Source organism: Hakea prostrata, chromosome 9, assembly GCF_041222555.1.
Source record: "Hakea prostrata isolate BN-2017 chromosome 9, UWA_Hpros_2, whole genome shotgun sequence".
NCBI classification, from domain to species: domain Eukaryota; kingdom Viridiplantae; phylum Streptophyta; class Magnoliopsida; order Proteales; family Proteaceae; genus Hakea; species Hakea prostrata.
The window spans coordinates 59,548,832-59,564,863 of NC_142608.1; the positions used below are offsets into that span (position 1 = coordinate 59,548,832).

The 16,032-nt window shown below is 35.8% G+C and overlaps 2 protein-coding genes across 3 annotated transcripts; both read right to left on the reverse strand.

The window, feature by feature from the left end:
• Positions 1–6,052: 6,052 nt before the first annotated feature.
• Positions 6,053–9,909, reverse strand: LOC149005852 (Single hybrid motif superfamily protein). The gene is made up of 3 exons (XM_089168034.1): positions 9,708–9,909; positions 7,805–8,064; positions 6,053–6,477 (listed from the first exon to the last, which is right to left on the reverse strand). Exons 1-3 carry the CDS (start codon positions 9,781–9,783, stop codon positions 6,349–6,351), a joined length of 465 nt encoding a protein of 154 aa, XP_089024160.1. The 5' UTR covers positions 9,784–9,909; the 3' UTR covers positions 6,053–6,348.
• LOC149005853 (Tetratricopeptide repeat (TPR)-like superfamily protein) lies at positions 7,978–15,703 on the reverse strand. 2 transcript variants are annotated; one of them, XM_089168033.1, is made up of 9 exons: positions 15,551–15,703; positions 14,962–15,092; positions 14,585–14,817; positions 13,565–13,814; positions 12,657–12,802; positions 12,364–12,569; positions 12,139–12,263; positions 11,241–11,856; positions 7,978–8,064 (listed from the first exon to the last, which is right to left on the reverse strand). In XM_089168033.1, coding segments are annotated over exons 1-8 (1,674 nt in total). In that variant the 5' UTR covers positions 15,553–15,703; the 3' UTR covers positions 7,978–8,064; positions 11,241–11,275. The 2 variants fall into 2 exon arrangements, with proteins under 2 accessions (XP_089024159.1, XP_089024158.1); XM_089168032.1 differs by having other exon boundaries at positions 14,890–15,092.
• Positions 15,704–16,032: the final 329 nt, after the last annotated feature.

The following is a 16,032-nucleotide window of genomic DNA, read 5'->3' on the forward strand; positions in this document are numbered from 1 at the left end:
AACAACACTTTGCAGCAACAACTGGCAATTCTTGAGAGTAAGAGCAGATTGAAAGAAGGTAAAAATGTTTTTTGTAGATGCAATTTTAAAATTACATAGAATATATTATTACAACAACTCATGTAAATAACTTATTTTTGGCAGATATGACCACCTTGTTGACTCTGGAAAAAGATCAGCTATCGAATTTCCTTCAACTGATGTTGGAAACTACTGCTACAACCATCAATGCCTTTGCAAGCACTGCTCCAACTGCCATGGATGTTCAGACTTCAGCTCATGATACAATAGCTCGTTCAACTTTTTGATCTTATCAATGTTGCTATTATCATTCAGCTAGTTCTGATTTGAATCTTTTTCTCATCATGTCCTTTTTTTTTTTTTTTTTTTTCTTTTGGGGTTATCATTGTTAGTGACAATCTGATCAAAGAATTTCAGAGTCTTATTTTCTGTAGCAGTTTTGGTTTGTTCTTAAAATTTTTCTAATTTAATCCAGGTTGACATATAGACTGCGCATCTCTTTGTTGATATTCTTGTGAGAAGCGTTTTTTTTTTTTTTTTGAAGAGTAAGAAGATCGTATTAAAAGAACTGAAAAAAATTCAATATTTACCTCATGCAGTCCTTCAACGAAAAGAACGCCCTAACCCATACCCAAAGCTAAACCCTTTACATCACCTGTTAGGTCCTCTGATACATTAACAGGCCAATGCTGCTTCTGGGACGAAATTGATTCCTTGCTGCCTATAAGGCAAGGTAGTCAGCGATTGAATTTGCCTTTCAATAGCAGTGTTTATCAGTGAAAAGTGAGCCTTAGTTCTCCTTGAAATGAGAGGGAAACAAAAACCTAGTGATTAAGCCTTTATGTCTGTTTCAGGAGGGAAATGAAAATTTTCAATTTTTATCATCAAATGACTATCCAGCCTATTTTCTTTTTCAGTTTTTTTTTTTTTTTTTTTGGGTCAACTCTTTTTCAGTTCAAATAAGAGCAGAGGAAGGCCATATGAATCTCGTTGTTTATAATTTGACGTTGCTTAGCTAGGGTTTAGAACACAAATGTACCCACACAAAAAAACATTCGCAATTGGAGTAATAATGATCAAATCTAGTTTCAATGACATTAGTAATTTATTCATCGTAACTGACATTGGGAGTTCTATTTCCAATGACACATGGATCTTTAGTTTAAGACAATAATGGGAAAATTATTCTATACGTACGGATATCGAACATGATTTTTGAGGACGACAACAATCATTATTTTATATGTACGGATATCATAAATGATTTTTTAAGCCGACAACAATCATTATTTCTGAGTTAGTTAAAAGTTAATGCATCTGATTGCATTTGTAGCAATCAATGTTGCAGTGGTTTTATTTATGATACTATATATGGTTTCAAAAATATAGTTGGAATAATCGCATTAATACTTGCATAAAAACTATCTAAAAGTAACATTGATAGTTATAGCTATGGTTGAAGCACACATCACCGTTAAGTAACAACTACGTTTAAAGTAATATCTATACGTAGTGAAAATCAAAGTCACGGTATAGGAAACTAGCACTAGCATTAATGATAGTCCTTTCAATTTACACGTAGTGTTTACCAAAAAAAAAAAAAATTACACGTAGTAGAAGGATATGATGATTTTAGGGGAAGCTAGATGAGAGTACGGGAACGTGGCTGATTCAAATAGAATCTAACTTGGCCAAGGCACCTTCAACATCCAGTCAGTTGCTTTATTTGCTTCATGAACAACATGCTTGAAGCAGACGTGCCACCAATTATCATATCCTTCTACTACGGTGAGGATTGTGGACAAGATTCGCAATATAGGGAGGATTGGTGGCACGTCTGCTTCAGGCATGTTGTTCATGAAGCAAATAAAGCAACTGACTGGATGTCGAAGGTGGATCTTAACCTTGAGGTCTCCTTGATGTTCTTCTCAAATCCTCCTTCCGAATTGCAAGAGATCCTTCAGGCTGATCAGGCATCCTCTATTGTCTTAGTTGTTTTGTTTTTGGGTCTTTGACCCCGTTATTGTAACCCCCAACCCAAAAAATAATAATAATACTAATAATAATATGAAGACTTTATTGTAAATGAAAAACACTAGCATTTGTGTGACCCGTTAGACAAGATCGCTAAGAACTCTTTTCTATGTGAACTACTTGTAATGCCTCACTCGTGCAACCTACGATTTCTTTAAAAATAAAAATTAGTCGTGGGACATCCGAATGAATGTCTCTAAACAATTTGAGGCAAAGATTTTGCCCTAATTTTAAACTTCCTTCCAGATGTTGCAAAGATTGGAGCAAATTAACACTTCCAACCAAAGAAGTTGCATCTTAATTGTGGATAAATCGAATACTTCATTTTGGAGAAAAAAATATTGCTCGATTATGTGGCAAACCATGGCCATTTACAACTCCCTTTTAATTGACTGCCCCAGTCCCTACAGTATGAGAAATTTTCCTTAGTTGATATCCATGCTGCTAGAAATGTGGAATGAAGAGAGAGATGTGTGTGAGAATGAGAAAAGGCAAGAGACCAAATTCACGTGGTTTGGTTGAATTCAACCTATGTCCATGAGAGAGTTTCAAATATTTTCCACTATGTTGAGAGCTATGTACACATCTTGCTTATATAGAGATAGAGTTCTTGTTATCAGTGTTCTTGAACTCTTGCAGTTGTGAGCTTCTAGATTTCCTGAGTTACAATGTTTGAATATACATGAAGATAAATGTTTTAGATTACATAAAATATTGACCAACGTCTTGTAGCAATTGTAATCTATATCAAACTCTTCTTTGGATTGGTTAAAGTCTTTGTGAGTACTAATTGTAGAAAACTTCTTGAGTGTAGTGGCTGGTGTTTGATCAGTTGTGGAACTCTTAGATGCAACCCTATCCGCAGAAGCTTGAGATGGAATGGCCACTAGGGTTTTGGTTGAATTTCCAGAAAACACAGATATTCCAAAAAAATAATATAAGGTCCCCAAATATCCGAATAGATCATATCCAAAGGTGCTGTAAAAACAGAAGTAGAAGAGTAGAAGGGGAGTTTTTGACTCTTTCAAGGATGGCCTTGTGAAAGGAGCTTTTAATATTGTGGTCGTTTACAAACCATTGGCTCACACTTCTTGTGCTAGTATTGATGCTCATTGCATGTACTAGTATTGCTTTTATACCTTTATTAAATACAAAATAACATCCCAGTAGAGTATGTTGTTGCTAACCTCACATCCAGTTATATCCAAATTACCATTAGACTTTCACAATTAAGTAATATAAATTTGATTGATAGGATTAATGGTCTACTAGACTAGATAATACGAGGAGCCGTTGATCCATTCGGCCTTGAACATCTACATTTACCATAGGCGCATTATGTCAAAAGTGGAATCAGATACAATTTTCAAACTTTAAAACTACTTGAACTAGATCCACAACATCAATCTCAATATAAAGAGAAATCCAAAACCATTAGCAACAGAAAAGAATATAAATTTGATTGATAATGATTAAGATCCTCTCAACTAATAATCAAAGTGCCATCATCCATTGTCTTATTACATTTAATAGGGCATTACTTCAAAATTGAAACAATACAATAAAATCTAAAACTACAAAACGAGTAACTAAATATCTAATACCTAAGTGGACCACACACACATTCGCATCGTGTTTGTCGACCTTTCTAAACTAAACGTACTCCCCGAATTTGAATATCACATGAAATATATTCCTAGAAAGAACATCCCCGTGAACGGATACAATGAGATTATCTAGAGGAGAGAACGTGGGTTTTTGTTGATTTTTAAATAAACATAAAGGAATTTAATATTAAACATTAATACAATAATTTTAATTGCATAAAAAAAAACATTAGAATTGATTTGGCCTGGATTTCTCTATCTCCAAACTTAATTTTATTGTATAATGAGAAGAGAAAGAAAGGATTGAGATTAAAAGAACCCGTTAATTAAACAACTAATAATAGAACCAGTTAAAATGAAAACAAATAGATAGCCAACAGAACAATGAATCAGATCAACAAAAGTGTGATAGAGGATGCCTTGATTTGGCAAGTGGGAAGGGAAGACAAAATTCCAATTTGGGTTGCTAACTGGGTTCCTTCTCTTCAGAATTTTGACACCTAAACCTACATAGTGTGTTGTTGATTTTGTAGAGGAGATTATTGATTCAGTGACTATGGCCCGGAGAATACCATTACTGCAAAAGTTATTCAACCCGGATGAAGTGGTGGCCAATTAAGAAGATTCCTGCCCTTGAACGCTTGTGAGGACAAGATGGTTTGGGGTGCAGCTAGGAATGTTGTTTTTTCCACTCTATCAGCTTATCATCTTCTCCTAAATCGTAGAAATGCTCAAATGACAAGTAGACCTTCATCTTCAAGGAGACACAGGTAGGATGGAATCAAGAAGGGGAAAGGAAGAGGCTTTGGAAATGCAACGCATTGCCCAAATTTTGCAATTTTATGTGGATAGTTTGTGCAGAAGGTATAGCAGGCAGATTAAGGTGGAGCCATTATGCAAATGGTGCTGACAAGAAGATGAAACAAGTAGCCATATACTTTTTCAATGTCATTTCTCTAGAACAGTCTAGATGGGTAGTGGTCTGGAGTTTCTGTTAGAAATAATACCTGAGCCATCATTACCAGGAATTTTTCAGGCATGAAACTCTTTCCATTTCACTTCTAAACAGCGCAGCAAAGAAATTCTCTGTCAATTCTCCTTTGTGTGTTGGCATCCTTGGTTACATAGAAACGATGAGCAGTTTAATGGAGAAAAGAAGACACTGCTGGAGATTGTAGTGGAAGCAAAGAATGCATTTCGTGAATTCTGGGCATGCAACGGGGGAGCTGAAAAGAGCAGCTCTAATGCTAACCAGGAAGTAGTAGTATCGATGCATGACATGGAGGAGTGTTCTGTTTACTGTGATGTTACAGGCTATTCAAAATTGGGGGAAGGAGGAGCTGGATTTGCAGCATGGAATTTGGATGAATTACAGGTAGCGTGTTCTATACCCACATCATTGGCATCTGCATTTGCTAGTGAGGCGCTAGCGATCAGGGAGGCTCTATGCTGGGCTAAGGAACACCATTGGACTAAGTTTAGGCCTTCAATAATATTTGGTGGGCATCAGCTATGAACCCCCCCCCCTCTTTGACCGCCATTGCAACTCTTGAAGCTGCAATGGCTTTGAAAGACAGCTTTATCTCTAGTAACTTTTGCTTTATTTCTAAAGATGGGAATGAATGCGCCTATTCACTAGCTCGAAAGGCCTTGGCTGTTTCAAGTCGGACATATTGGCCTATTTCCTATCCAAAAGCTGGGGTTGCTCATGTCCAACCTTCTAAATCTTTTGCTTGCTTGTTTGAATAAAAGAATTTTCACCAAAAAACACTGGCATGAAATTTCTTAACTAACCAGTAATAAGATCATAAGAAATTATAATATGTGGGCTTTCTAGACTAAGTTTTTATTTTTCACAATAGGAAACAAAGCCACTTTTTATTTGTCATGGTTTATTACTATAGTTGTCAAATTCAAAGCCATTTGTGTCTTCTTCATCATCTTTCTTTTTCGACATTGTTGAAAGAAGGTTCTCTTAGATTTTTCATTATATTCAAATCATCACATTCTTGTCCTTTTATCTAAAAATTGAACGAACTCCAGTATGGTGATTTGTAGGCTCTTCAGCATTCTTCTACAGGGGAAAAATTGAGACATGAAAAGAAAACCAGAGGAGAAGGGCAACAACGCTCCTTTTATGTTTTAGATTGAATTCTAAAACTTTTGATAGAAGTACATTTTGATTCGGATTCAACAACAAATTTTCCATGCTGCGAGATCTTTGCAAAATGCAAATCCGTTTGCAAGGAAATCCAAACAGAAATTTGGAGGAAACTGCTTCTTATCAGCTCAGAGATATGATGTATAAACTGAAAGACAAGAACTCAACCTATGGGAACAAAAAAGCAGTTCAAGAGGACACCTAATATTTCAAAGAGAATGCTTGCAGAGAGAGAGAGAGTAATGAGAGTCATTCAATTTGTGCATCCATTGTATAAACCATGAACGGCAAAAAAAAATTCTTGAATTTGAAAGGGGGAGAAAAAACCAAGAATTAATCTAGCAATCAAGGTTGCTTGAAACCCAAATAGATTATTCCCAGCACAATAGAAAATTCCAACTTAAGATCCCTACAAATTAACAAAATAGAAACAAAAAGATTATTTTTTTTTCTGTAGGATATTCGGAGATAAAGTACAAATCTGCACTTTGGTAGCTAGCTACCTTAATGTTCGGTCTTAACCGGTCAATGAGCAGCATCTTCTTCTTCACAAAACTTTGAGTACCCATCAGAGTCCATCAGAGAATCCAGTTCACTTGCATTACTCATCTCCACCTTCATAATCCATCCATTTTCATACGGACTTCCATTAACCTGAGCAAAATGTTAAATGTCTCAACTTCAAGTTTATATTCCCCAAAAAGAATCATAAAAAGCTTAGAAAAGTGCTGTAGGAACAGCCATCAAAATCCAGAAAACCTACTTTCATCTGGTTTCAAAGTAGAAAGTGAACAAGGAAGATCAACTAAGGAGTTATTTATGTGACAGCCACCGAGGTAGTCATTTATAATTCATACTGCCAAACCAGAAACCCAGGTTTGAAATTTAGGACTCCGAATCAACCTGAGTTGGCTAGCAAACCATCAACCATTACAATGGAAATGCTAAAAAGAACCATTTTCCTGGTTCACTGCATCTGGCTGTATTTGAAAAAATGCAACAGTACAATCAACTAGAAAGGAGCTGTCTTCTTTTGAGACTATCACATAAGCAGCCGTAGGATCCCTCAAATCATGTTTTGCTTCACGGTCCCAGTTTCAAGGCTGGCATAGTCCAATGGTTTCAGGTTTAGCAATTTAACATTTAAATAAATCTTCACTAGGGGGTTCACAATTCATTACTCATAATGGAACCTGTTAATTAGAGAGATACCTTATTTACTCATTAATCTGGGGTACAAAACAAGCAATATTTTATTGAATCAAAACCAATAGGGTTTATCAAAATCAGATTGGAATTTTCTAGATGCCCTATACTGGTTTTTTATTTATAATAGAAAAAGAACAATAGATTTATGATTACCAATTATAATCATCATCATTTCAACATGTAAATTGCCTTAATGCCTGCTCCACGCTTCAATTTCTAGAGTTCAAAAGGCCAGAGAGTCCAAAAGAACACAAATATAACCAGTCTGTGATATAATAGATATGTGATTATATTTAGAACTTGAAGTAGTATAGTGTACATTATCATGACTTTGTAGTTCCAAAATGAACATGCAAAAACATCAAGAGTGCTACTTTTTTAGAAAAACCATTATGGTCACACGAGCTCTTCTTTTCATGGACTAATGATATGGTAGGCAGAAGATCTATGTTCAAAACAATAGAAAGTTAAAAACAACCTGCCATGGCCTAATAAAAGACATGCATATCTAAATAATTTCATAAGACCAAGACATGTTGATCAGTAATTTATTAGTTTAAATTTGTAGCCACAGTAAGCTTGTAACTGAACCAGAACCCCAATGAGAAAATTCACGGTTGAACAGTGTTAAACAGCCTATGTTTCTCAGTCTTTTTATCTTAACTACATAAGACTTCTAGACAGTTGATTCATCATATAATAAACCATTTTTTCCCAGAGTACCACACTATTAAGTATTACCATGCTAAAAATATTTAGTTAAATGACTCACCAAACCCGGAGAGTTGTTTAGTTCTTCATTGACTTTAACCACCTTCCCTGAAACAGGAGAGTTAATATCACTGGTTGCCTTTACACTTTCAACTGCACCAAAGCTGTTTCCCTGTGATACAGAGGCTCCAACTTCAGGCAATTCAACATATACAACATCCCCTAAATGGTCCTGTGCATGATCAGTTATTCCTACAGTAGCAGAAGTGCCTTCCACTTTGACCCACTCGTGGCTGTCAGCATATTTGAGATCCTTGACAACTGCAGAAAAGGGAAGAAAGAACACTAATAGGATTAACATGATTCACATTAAGTCAGTCCTCACATAATCAAAAATGTTTTCACCACATTTTGCTACCAAAAGTAAAGTTCCAAATTTCATTGATGCATCGAAAAATGACACTTGGCCATAAATTTAGCAAATCCAGTTGACGGCCGGTTACAGGTGAATGAGAAGAAACACCATGATAGAATATCAGGATGAAGAAGAGTAAAATTAGTTGTCATGGCACATCAAGATTGCCTCAAAAACAATATTTTTATTTTGATTCACAACCTTTCTCTGTTTGCTGCTTTTGGAATCAACTCTAAAGTAAGTTGAATTTACTGTCCATGTTATATCACAAAGACAGTGATCTAAATTTTACAGGAAGGAAAAAAATCTGTAATTCTAAATAATACTACTCATTTCTTTTAAAACACTAGAAAATAAAACCTAAGTAATTAGTGGCCAAACTTAAAACTTCCTGAAAAACAGATAATTATATCTGTTCTTGTAGCAATTACATAAGCCAATCATAGATGAGAAAGTATACAGAACACCTCGGCATAAGTAATAGAAAAAACAAAGAAATTATAGAATGGGTTACCCACCAAAAATGGCAGCATTTTATGAAAAATGAATCTGAAATGATGTCTGATAGAGCATTCTTCATTCTAACATTATCCCCAAAAAAAAATTGCCACATCAATAAATGAAGTTAGGGAATTCTTCATGCCAGTTATTCCAAATTTAAGTTCCAAAAATATGTATACAGTGGCTTAATTGGTGAAATTGGAGGTTGCATTTGGGAAACTTAACAAATGACAGAAATGAAGCAACTTATACCTGTGATCATGCTAAGGCAAGATCAAAGTGAGATACATTACTATATGAGAGGAAATCAACAGGCTCCTAAGTATTTCAAATCTAACAGTGCCCGCAAGCAATCATCTCTAGGGATTTAAATCTGACCATAAACATAACTTCATGTTTCAGAATCTAAAGTATATCTATGTCAAAACTTTATAGTACTTCAAGCAAGCCTGTACGCCTATAACTCTGAATCTGTATTCCGACAAAAACTAAACGCAACATGAATGATATAATTGAGGGTCACAAATAATTATTGAGACCAAAAACCTAATAAACATATTGATCACCGATACCAACAAACAGAATTTCACGGCGAACGAAATAACAGCAAAGGTGGGGGATATACTCAATGAAAAAAATTATACATAAACAGAGTACCCATAACTAGATTTCCCAGAAGGAACGTAAAAGAGCCACCTGATTACTTTTTCATAAATTCCAAACTTGGATTAATCAAGAAATCAGGGAAAATTATAGAATACTGTTTTCAAAAGGTTAAGATCTTTACTGAAATTATCTTGGATCAAATATTGAACAACACCCCTGAACAAGATCTAAATGTTCAGCCTCATCTTCTATTCGTTTCTTTCTAGCGACCATTATTGTTTCCGAAGTAGATATATAAACCAAATCGTAGAAAGAAAAGGGAAAAGTGAAAAAAACATTCATGGGCTTACAAAAATAACTATAATGCATAATTCCCGAGAAAGGAGAAGTACTCAGGAGAAAGATATACAAAGAAGCGATCAAGGCAGAGTTTGATTATTACCAGAAGCAAAGCCCCTATGAGAAAAGGAGAGCCTGAGATAAGAAGCAGCCCTGGAAGCCCACAACTTTGAAGCCATAGTATCTCTGGTACTCTCTGTACAGAGTATTACTATTGGAATCCAAGATGGGTCTCGCTAGTGCCACCCCGGATTAGGTTTTCTCCCAAAATTTATTAATAAATAGCATAACAGCAATTTAAACGACATCCCTTTTTTTTTTTTTTTTTGGGAACATTGAGTGAGATTACATGTGCCATCCCACCAACCCCAGAAGCCAGAGTTGGTGGCTTGAACCGCTTGCTGCATGCTTGCACTTTTCTATATTTTTGCTCAAGTTGTGGCCAATGCTGCAATGAGGGTGCTGGGACCAGTAACGCATTTAATTATCAAACCAGGTATCAAAATCGGACCAGGGTTGGACAGTTCTGGTTCAAGCAATTCAGTCGTCAAGGGGCAATTTAATCATTTCATATTATATTCCTTGTTAATTTGTAATTTGTTTGTTAATCAGTTTAAATCGAGTCCAGTTCACCTTCACAGAGTGTACATTGGGAACCTCTGTAATCTCACATATGGACTTCACATAATTTGTGGTGAAAAAGCGTCACAAGTGCTATGCTCCTTCCACATGGAACTGAAATTCTGCCCAAAAGTAAAGAGTCTTGATCATTTACCCATCAGGGTTGAGGTCTATGTTCCTTATATGCCTTCTGTGGCGATACATGTCCATAAATAATCCTGGATAATAGGATTAAATGAACTTGCCGTTACCAAATTCTCAATTTTTTTTAAATATTTTACTTCCTTTTCTTTTTCCCTTTACTTTATATTTAAGCATTTGGATTATCCACGAGGGTAGAGGATTGTGCTCCCCCCACACATCCCTCCATTACACATTTAAGACAGGGTTCCATTATAAGGTGGACTAATAATGATTCCCATCTCTGAACATGTGGTGGAAATATACGAGGAAGCACACCCGGGTAGAGGATCTCAACTCAGTAAGAATGTGTTTGAGACATTGTGAGGAATTCTAATTTCACAAGTGACAAGGTGGCCATCTTCTCCTTCATGTGTCCAGCCAAGTCTAAAGAATAATCCGGTTGGTTCAGGCATCTTCAAACCAGACCACTGAACCTTATTTCAGTTCCCCGTGTATTTTCTACCAAAATTAAAGGTGAATAGATGATACCTGAACAAGGCAAATATTCCTTCAGAAGGTAGGTGGGTTCAATATAATACCGTAAAAGCTTAATGGTTTAGATCACATCATGAGTAGGAAGGTCACAGGTCAAAATTCCACCTAATTTGATCTACACAGATGAACAACAGATATAAGTTCTTATATGTTCTGGATACCAGCTGAAGATGCAGTACTGCAAGTTATGGAGCTTGTAGAAGCAAACTTTAGCAACTTCTTTCAAAAGCAAAGTTCAGAGTTTGTTATCTTATTTATTTATTTCCTTTAGACTGCTCAATGAGAGAGAGAAAAAAAAACCAACCTATGTTTTTTGGCAAGTATGCTGAATCCATACCTGTTTGAATGGTAGAAAAGTGCAGCAGAAGAACATCAGATAGGTAAAACAGTCCTTTCCTTGTGCATTGTTCTAAGAACCATTGTAACCTGTTCAATCTGATCCTGACTTGAGCATGCTGAAAGGAGGACTTTCGCGGTTCCTCCATCTGGGTAACAGCCAGCATCGATCATTTCTTCGAAGATTTCCATGCATCTTAAATATAGTTTCTTTCTAGAGTAGGCTCCAAGCCTTGAAGTCCATGTGACAACATCAGGTCTCAAGTTTTTTAAGGGAAGTGATTGGAACAACTCTTCCATTCTGTCAAAAAAGCCTGCCCTACCATAAATATTGATCAAGATGTTGTATGTGCTGATATCAGCTTCATATGGGCCTTTATCCATTGCACTTAAAACTTCTTCCATTTTTCCAAATTGACCCATCCTTCCATAAGTGTTGAGCATACTGTTCAGAACAAAGGTGTCTGGCTCAAGGCCAGATTCATGCATTTGGTTTACAATTTGCTCACATTTTGAGATGTTTCCTGTTTTTGAGTATGCTGTCAAGAGCAGCATATGGGATTTCATTGTTGGAGTCATGCCCAGCTGTTTCAGTTCCTCAAATACAGCCTCTGCATCTGAAACAAAAAGATAATGGGAAAAGGAACATAAGAGACTGATCAAGGAATTCTAAATATGACATCTGCTAATGATCTCTTCATTTCTAAGTCATTTAAAATATCAAGAAAAAATCTTGGGAGGGGAAAAAATTGGACCATGAGATTCCTTTGAAACATGTGTCATTTCAAGGACCGACGGCACAAACTTGATTACAAGTTAGCAGTCTAATATTTTAGTGCATGACAAGAATCTAGAGATATTCATGTAACAAATAAATAGTGACCAAGCAGTCAAAATACCTTCATGTAGACCAGCCCTTCCATATGCATCCACCATGATGTTATATGAAGCTCTGTCTGGTTCACAACCCATGTGCTGCATGAGTGAGAATATCTCGGCAGCCCCAAATGGATAGCCTGCACGACTGTTTGATTGACAAGATTAAGACTAGGAGAATAAATGGCAATGTCATTTAGCATGAGTGTTCAACAGTAAGAGAACATCACAACAGAAAGGTTATTAACTTGTAGGCCTCCATTAGAGCATTATAAGCATACACATCAGGCTCATGCCCGGCTTCTTGCAACTCTTCGAATGCTTCTTCGGCTTTCTCACAAAGCCCTTCCCTTGCAAATGCATTTATGAGTGCAGTGTATGTACAGATATTAGTCTTGCATTTTTTACTTCTCATTTCTCGGAAAACTTTTTCAGCCATAAAAGATCTGCGTGCCTGTAATAATCGAGTCAGTACCTTAAAAAGTCTAGCAAGGAGAAACAATGGCAACAAGGAGAATGAGGAACCAGAAAAATGGATCACCTTCCCATATAAGTTGATCATCAATGTGTATGTCTCAGTAGATGGCTGACAGGAATCCTTTTTCATCCTCTCAAAAATCTCCACTGCTTTTGAGGAATTCCTTCCCTTCACTAATCCATCAATATAAGCATTGTACACAACTGCACCTGTTACAATGAAGGATCTTTCTTAATTAACTCATGCCTTAACTAGTACATTAGAAGCTCAAATAAAATATTATCAATAAAACATAATAGATTCATGTATCAGGGGATAATACAAGGCATTTAGCTATCAAAACAGATTATCATCCTAGAATACCAATAATATACTCGTACAGGTACTACTTATCAGAGATTGCTAATATAACCTGAGGATATTAGCAAGTCAGAAGAGCTCAAAATTTCTGTTCTATTATCATTTCCTGATTTGGCAAGTACCATCCAAATTACCCTGGCTGGTAGGGAAAGACTCATATCTTCGTTCTCATAGATTCAAAATTACTGAAAATTTTGGGGGCTTACATTCTGAGTCCTACAGATGGTAGGTCATAGGGCTGATGTGGATAGACCCAGAAAAATTTGGCCAGTTCACAGGATGTCACAAGGTCCACATTGGTAACATATCATCTCATAACATAGCTAAAGGGGCTGAGTAGACCAACTCGCAAATAGACAAAGCATCTAAATGACAATGTAGGGAACCTCTTTTAGGATTTAACATTTGCTATCTAAAGTAGAAAACTTGATACATTCTGCCTGTTAAATTAACAACAATGACAAAATCTTTTTGACTTCAGTCACTAATGTTCCAGAAAGTAACTGAGAATCCCAATATTGCAATCAGATTACTGGAAGTATGAAATTGAAATTTAAGAAGAAGGGAAAAAAAATATATAGGACATCAAAAGAGAGTATAAGACAACATACTAGAAGGAAGGCCATATTTACGCATCTCAGAAAAGACTGCCTCTGCCTTCCCAAGCAACCCAGATGTGCAGTAAGCCCATACCAGAAGAGCATAAGTATCTTCTGTAGGAACACACTGAGCTTCCAGAAGTCTCAAGTAAGCAGATTCTGCCTCCTTATACAGAGAGTTCTTTCCGTAAGCATCTATGAGTAAATTGTAACACATGACATCAGGTTTGAAGGAACTCCTTTGAAGTATCCACTCACAAACCTAAAACATTGTTTAAGATTTTATAATCATGGATCTAAAACATATAATTTATGTCAACCAAGTTATGACAATGTAACTGTGTAACACAAGAATGCCTCAATGTATTTGATGCCTAGAAGGATAATCAAAAAGAGTAGGATAGCTGTTAACACTGCCAAGGAAACTAATAAGGTGGCTGATGCTGGTATTAAATATTAGTCAACAATTAATCAAGTTCATGGTTCACAGAGTACAGTAATGATTGAGATCAAGGATGAGGATTCTCAAATTACATCCATTTCTATGCAGCAGTTTGGTCTTATGGATAATTTTTGGATTAAATTTAAAAATAAAATTTAAGTGCCCCGCGAGGGAATACCCAAATTATGAATAGGGAAAATATACAAAACTAACAAAAATAACTTTTGGAAAAAGATTTAAACTATTATTCTGTTTCAAGGTAAGTGCAAAAAACAGTTCAAAAAGATTCAAGCATTTAGTGTTGTAAGTAAGATGAACAGGGAAAAGAAACAAAAATACAACATGAAGCCTTGTCCAACTAAAAATGAAGAGGAAACAACAAAGATAAATCTTTTATTTTGGTGAGACCAAAAAAGAGTAAGTCATAACCTTTATACTCAAAACAACTAAGAATGTTCAAAAAGATTCAAGCATTTACAGTTCAGAGGAATTCCCAGCAAATAAAACTATAGGATTACACTCTGGTACACGTTCTATGCCACTAAAAATGAGCAAGAATCTAACAATCCAAGTTCACAAACTTTTCTCACCAGCACAATTGGATTCCATTGTTTATTGAGACGAAGTTGAACAGCAACATTAATGAGGTCGTCCCATGTGGTATGTGTAGGAGCAAGACTATTGAGATAACCCCAGATTGCAGACACCGAAATTTCCTTCTGTACTAATTCCAGAATCTGTTGAGCTGTGGGACTCATCACAGGGAAGATACCATCAACAAACCCAGAACCGTACTTCCATCCCCGTCCCCTTAGAGCACCACCTACATGCCATTCCAATTCAAAGTGTTAACTTCTAACTGTGGCCCTTTGGATACATATTACTCTATGATTACCCTTTCTTCTAGACAGCTTTTTGGGATTGAAGTTTCTCCAAACACCACGCTTGTCAAGAAAAAGACTATCACCATCGCATTGTTTCTCAGCATTCCCTCTTTTTGAATTCTTGGCAGTCCACCTAAAATCATTACTAACAAAGGGAAGTAGCACAATTCTTTTCTCTATGAATGGCTGAATACATGCACACTCAACCATCAGCCTGCAACAATCAATGGAATTAATAATATATAAAAGATCATTTCCAGCTAATCAATGAACTAGTTGTTTGCTCTCCAATTACAGCCTACAATGTGTAATATCATCATGAGCACAATAAATCACATTTTCTCAATAAAAGGTCAATAATTCTTATGACAAATTTAATTTTTTTTTAAAACACCTTGAGGCATGAAAATAAAATAAATAAGAATGTAGCTCATAAGACAGTAAAATTAATACAAAAACTTGAGATAGAAGCAACTGAATGAAGAAGAAATTTTAGGGAATCCAAATGCTACTTTACATATGTTAACTTGTCTTAAACTATAAAGAAAACCCATTTCCTAAAACAAACAGCAATGCTCAATGAAAACCATGTAACAGCAAAAAATTGCCAGAAACTGAAAATGCAAGGGAAGATAATGCATTACAAAATATGCAGTGAAAAGAAAGCCTTACATAGATATAGAAAGGGTGAAATCCTCCTGCTCCTTCGAAATCCTAACTGGGTTACTGCAGAATTTCCATTAAATGCAAACAACAAAGTGTAACTGAACAAGGGTAGCGTGGAGCAACAATTCATAGACCATATAATGATACAAGCTTATCCTTGAAGATAACTGAACGGGCAACCTAACCAGAGAACGTTAAAATATCTTAAACTTGTCAGTTAGCAAAAACTTGTCTTACTATAGTGGCCGCCTGAAACACGTGTAGCCCTATGATTGGCAAATACAAATACGACAAAACAGGAATTTTTACGAACAGTGAACAGAACTTCACTAACACAGATTTTCTAGGGGCTTATGGTAATTTAAAAAACAATGCGAAATAATGGAAGTGTAGTTTTGATGCTTCTGATTTTAATTTTTTTTTTTTTCGGCTTTTATCATTTATTTGTTGCCTTCTGCGTATCCATCAAATATTATTGGTTTATCGAT

Excerpts from the sequence above, each read along its gene's own strand:
- LOC149005852 (XM_089168034.1), bottom strand. The coding sequence starts at position 9,783 with ATGGCTTCAAAGTTGTGGGCTTCCAGGGCTGCTTCTTATCTCAGGCTC. Across the intron at positions 8,065-9,707 it reads TCATAGGGGCTTTGCTTCTG|TTGTCAAGGATCTCAAATAT; the intron begins GTAATAATCAAA and ends CCTTTTCTGCAG. Across the intron at positions 6,478-7,804 it reads TAAACAACTCTCCGGGTTTG|GTTAATGGAAGTCCGTATGA; the intron begins GTGAGTCATTTA and ends CATTTTGCTCAG.
- LOC149005853 (XM_089168032.1), bottom strand. Across the intron at positions 13,815-14,584 it reads AATGGAATCCAATTGTGCTG|GTTTGTGAGTGGATACTTCA; the intron begins GTGAGAAAAGTT and ends ACAATGTTTTAG. Across the intron at positions 12,264-12,363 it reads GCTCTAATGGAGGCCTACAA|TCGTGCAGGCTATCCATTTG; the intron begins GTTAATAACCTT and ends TCAATCAAACAG.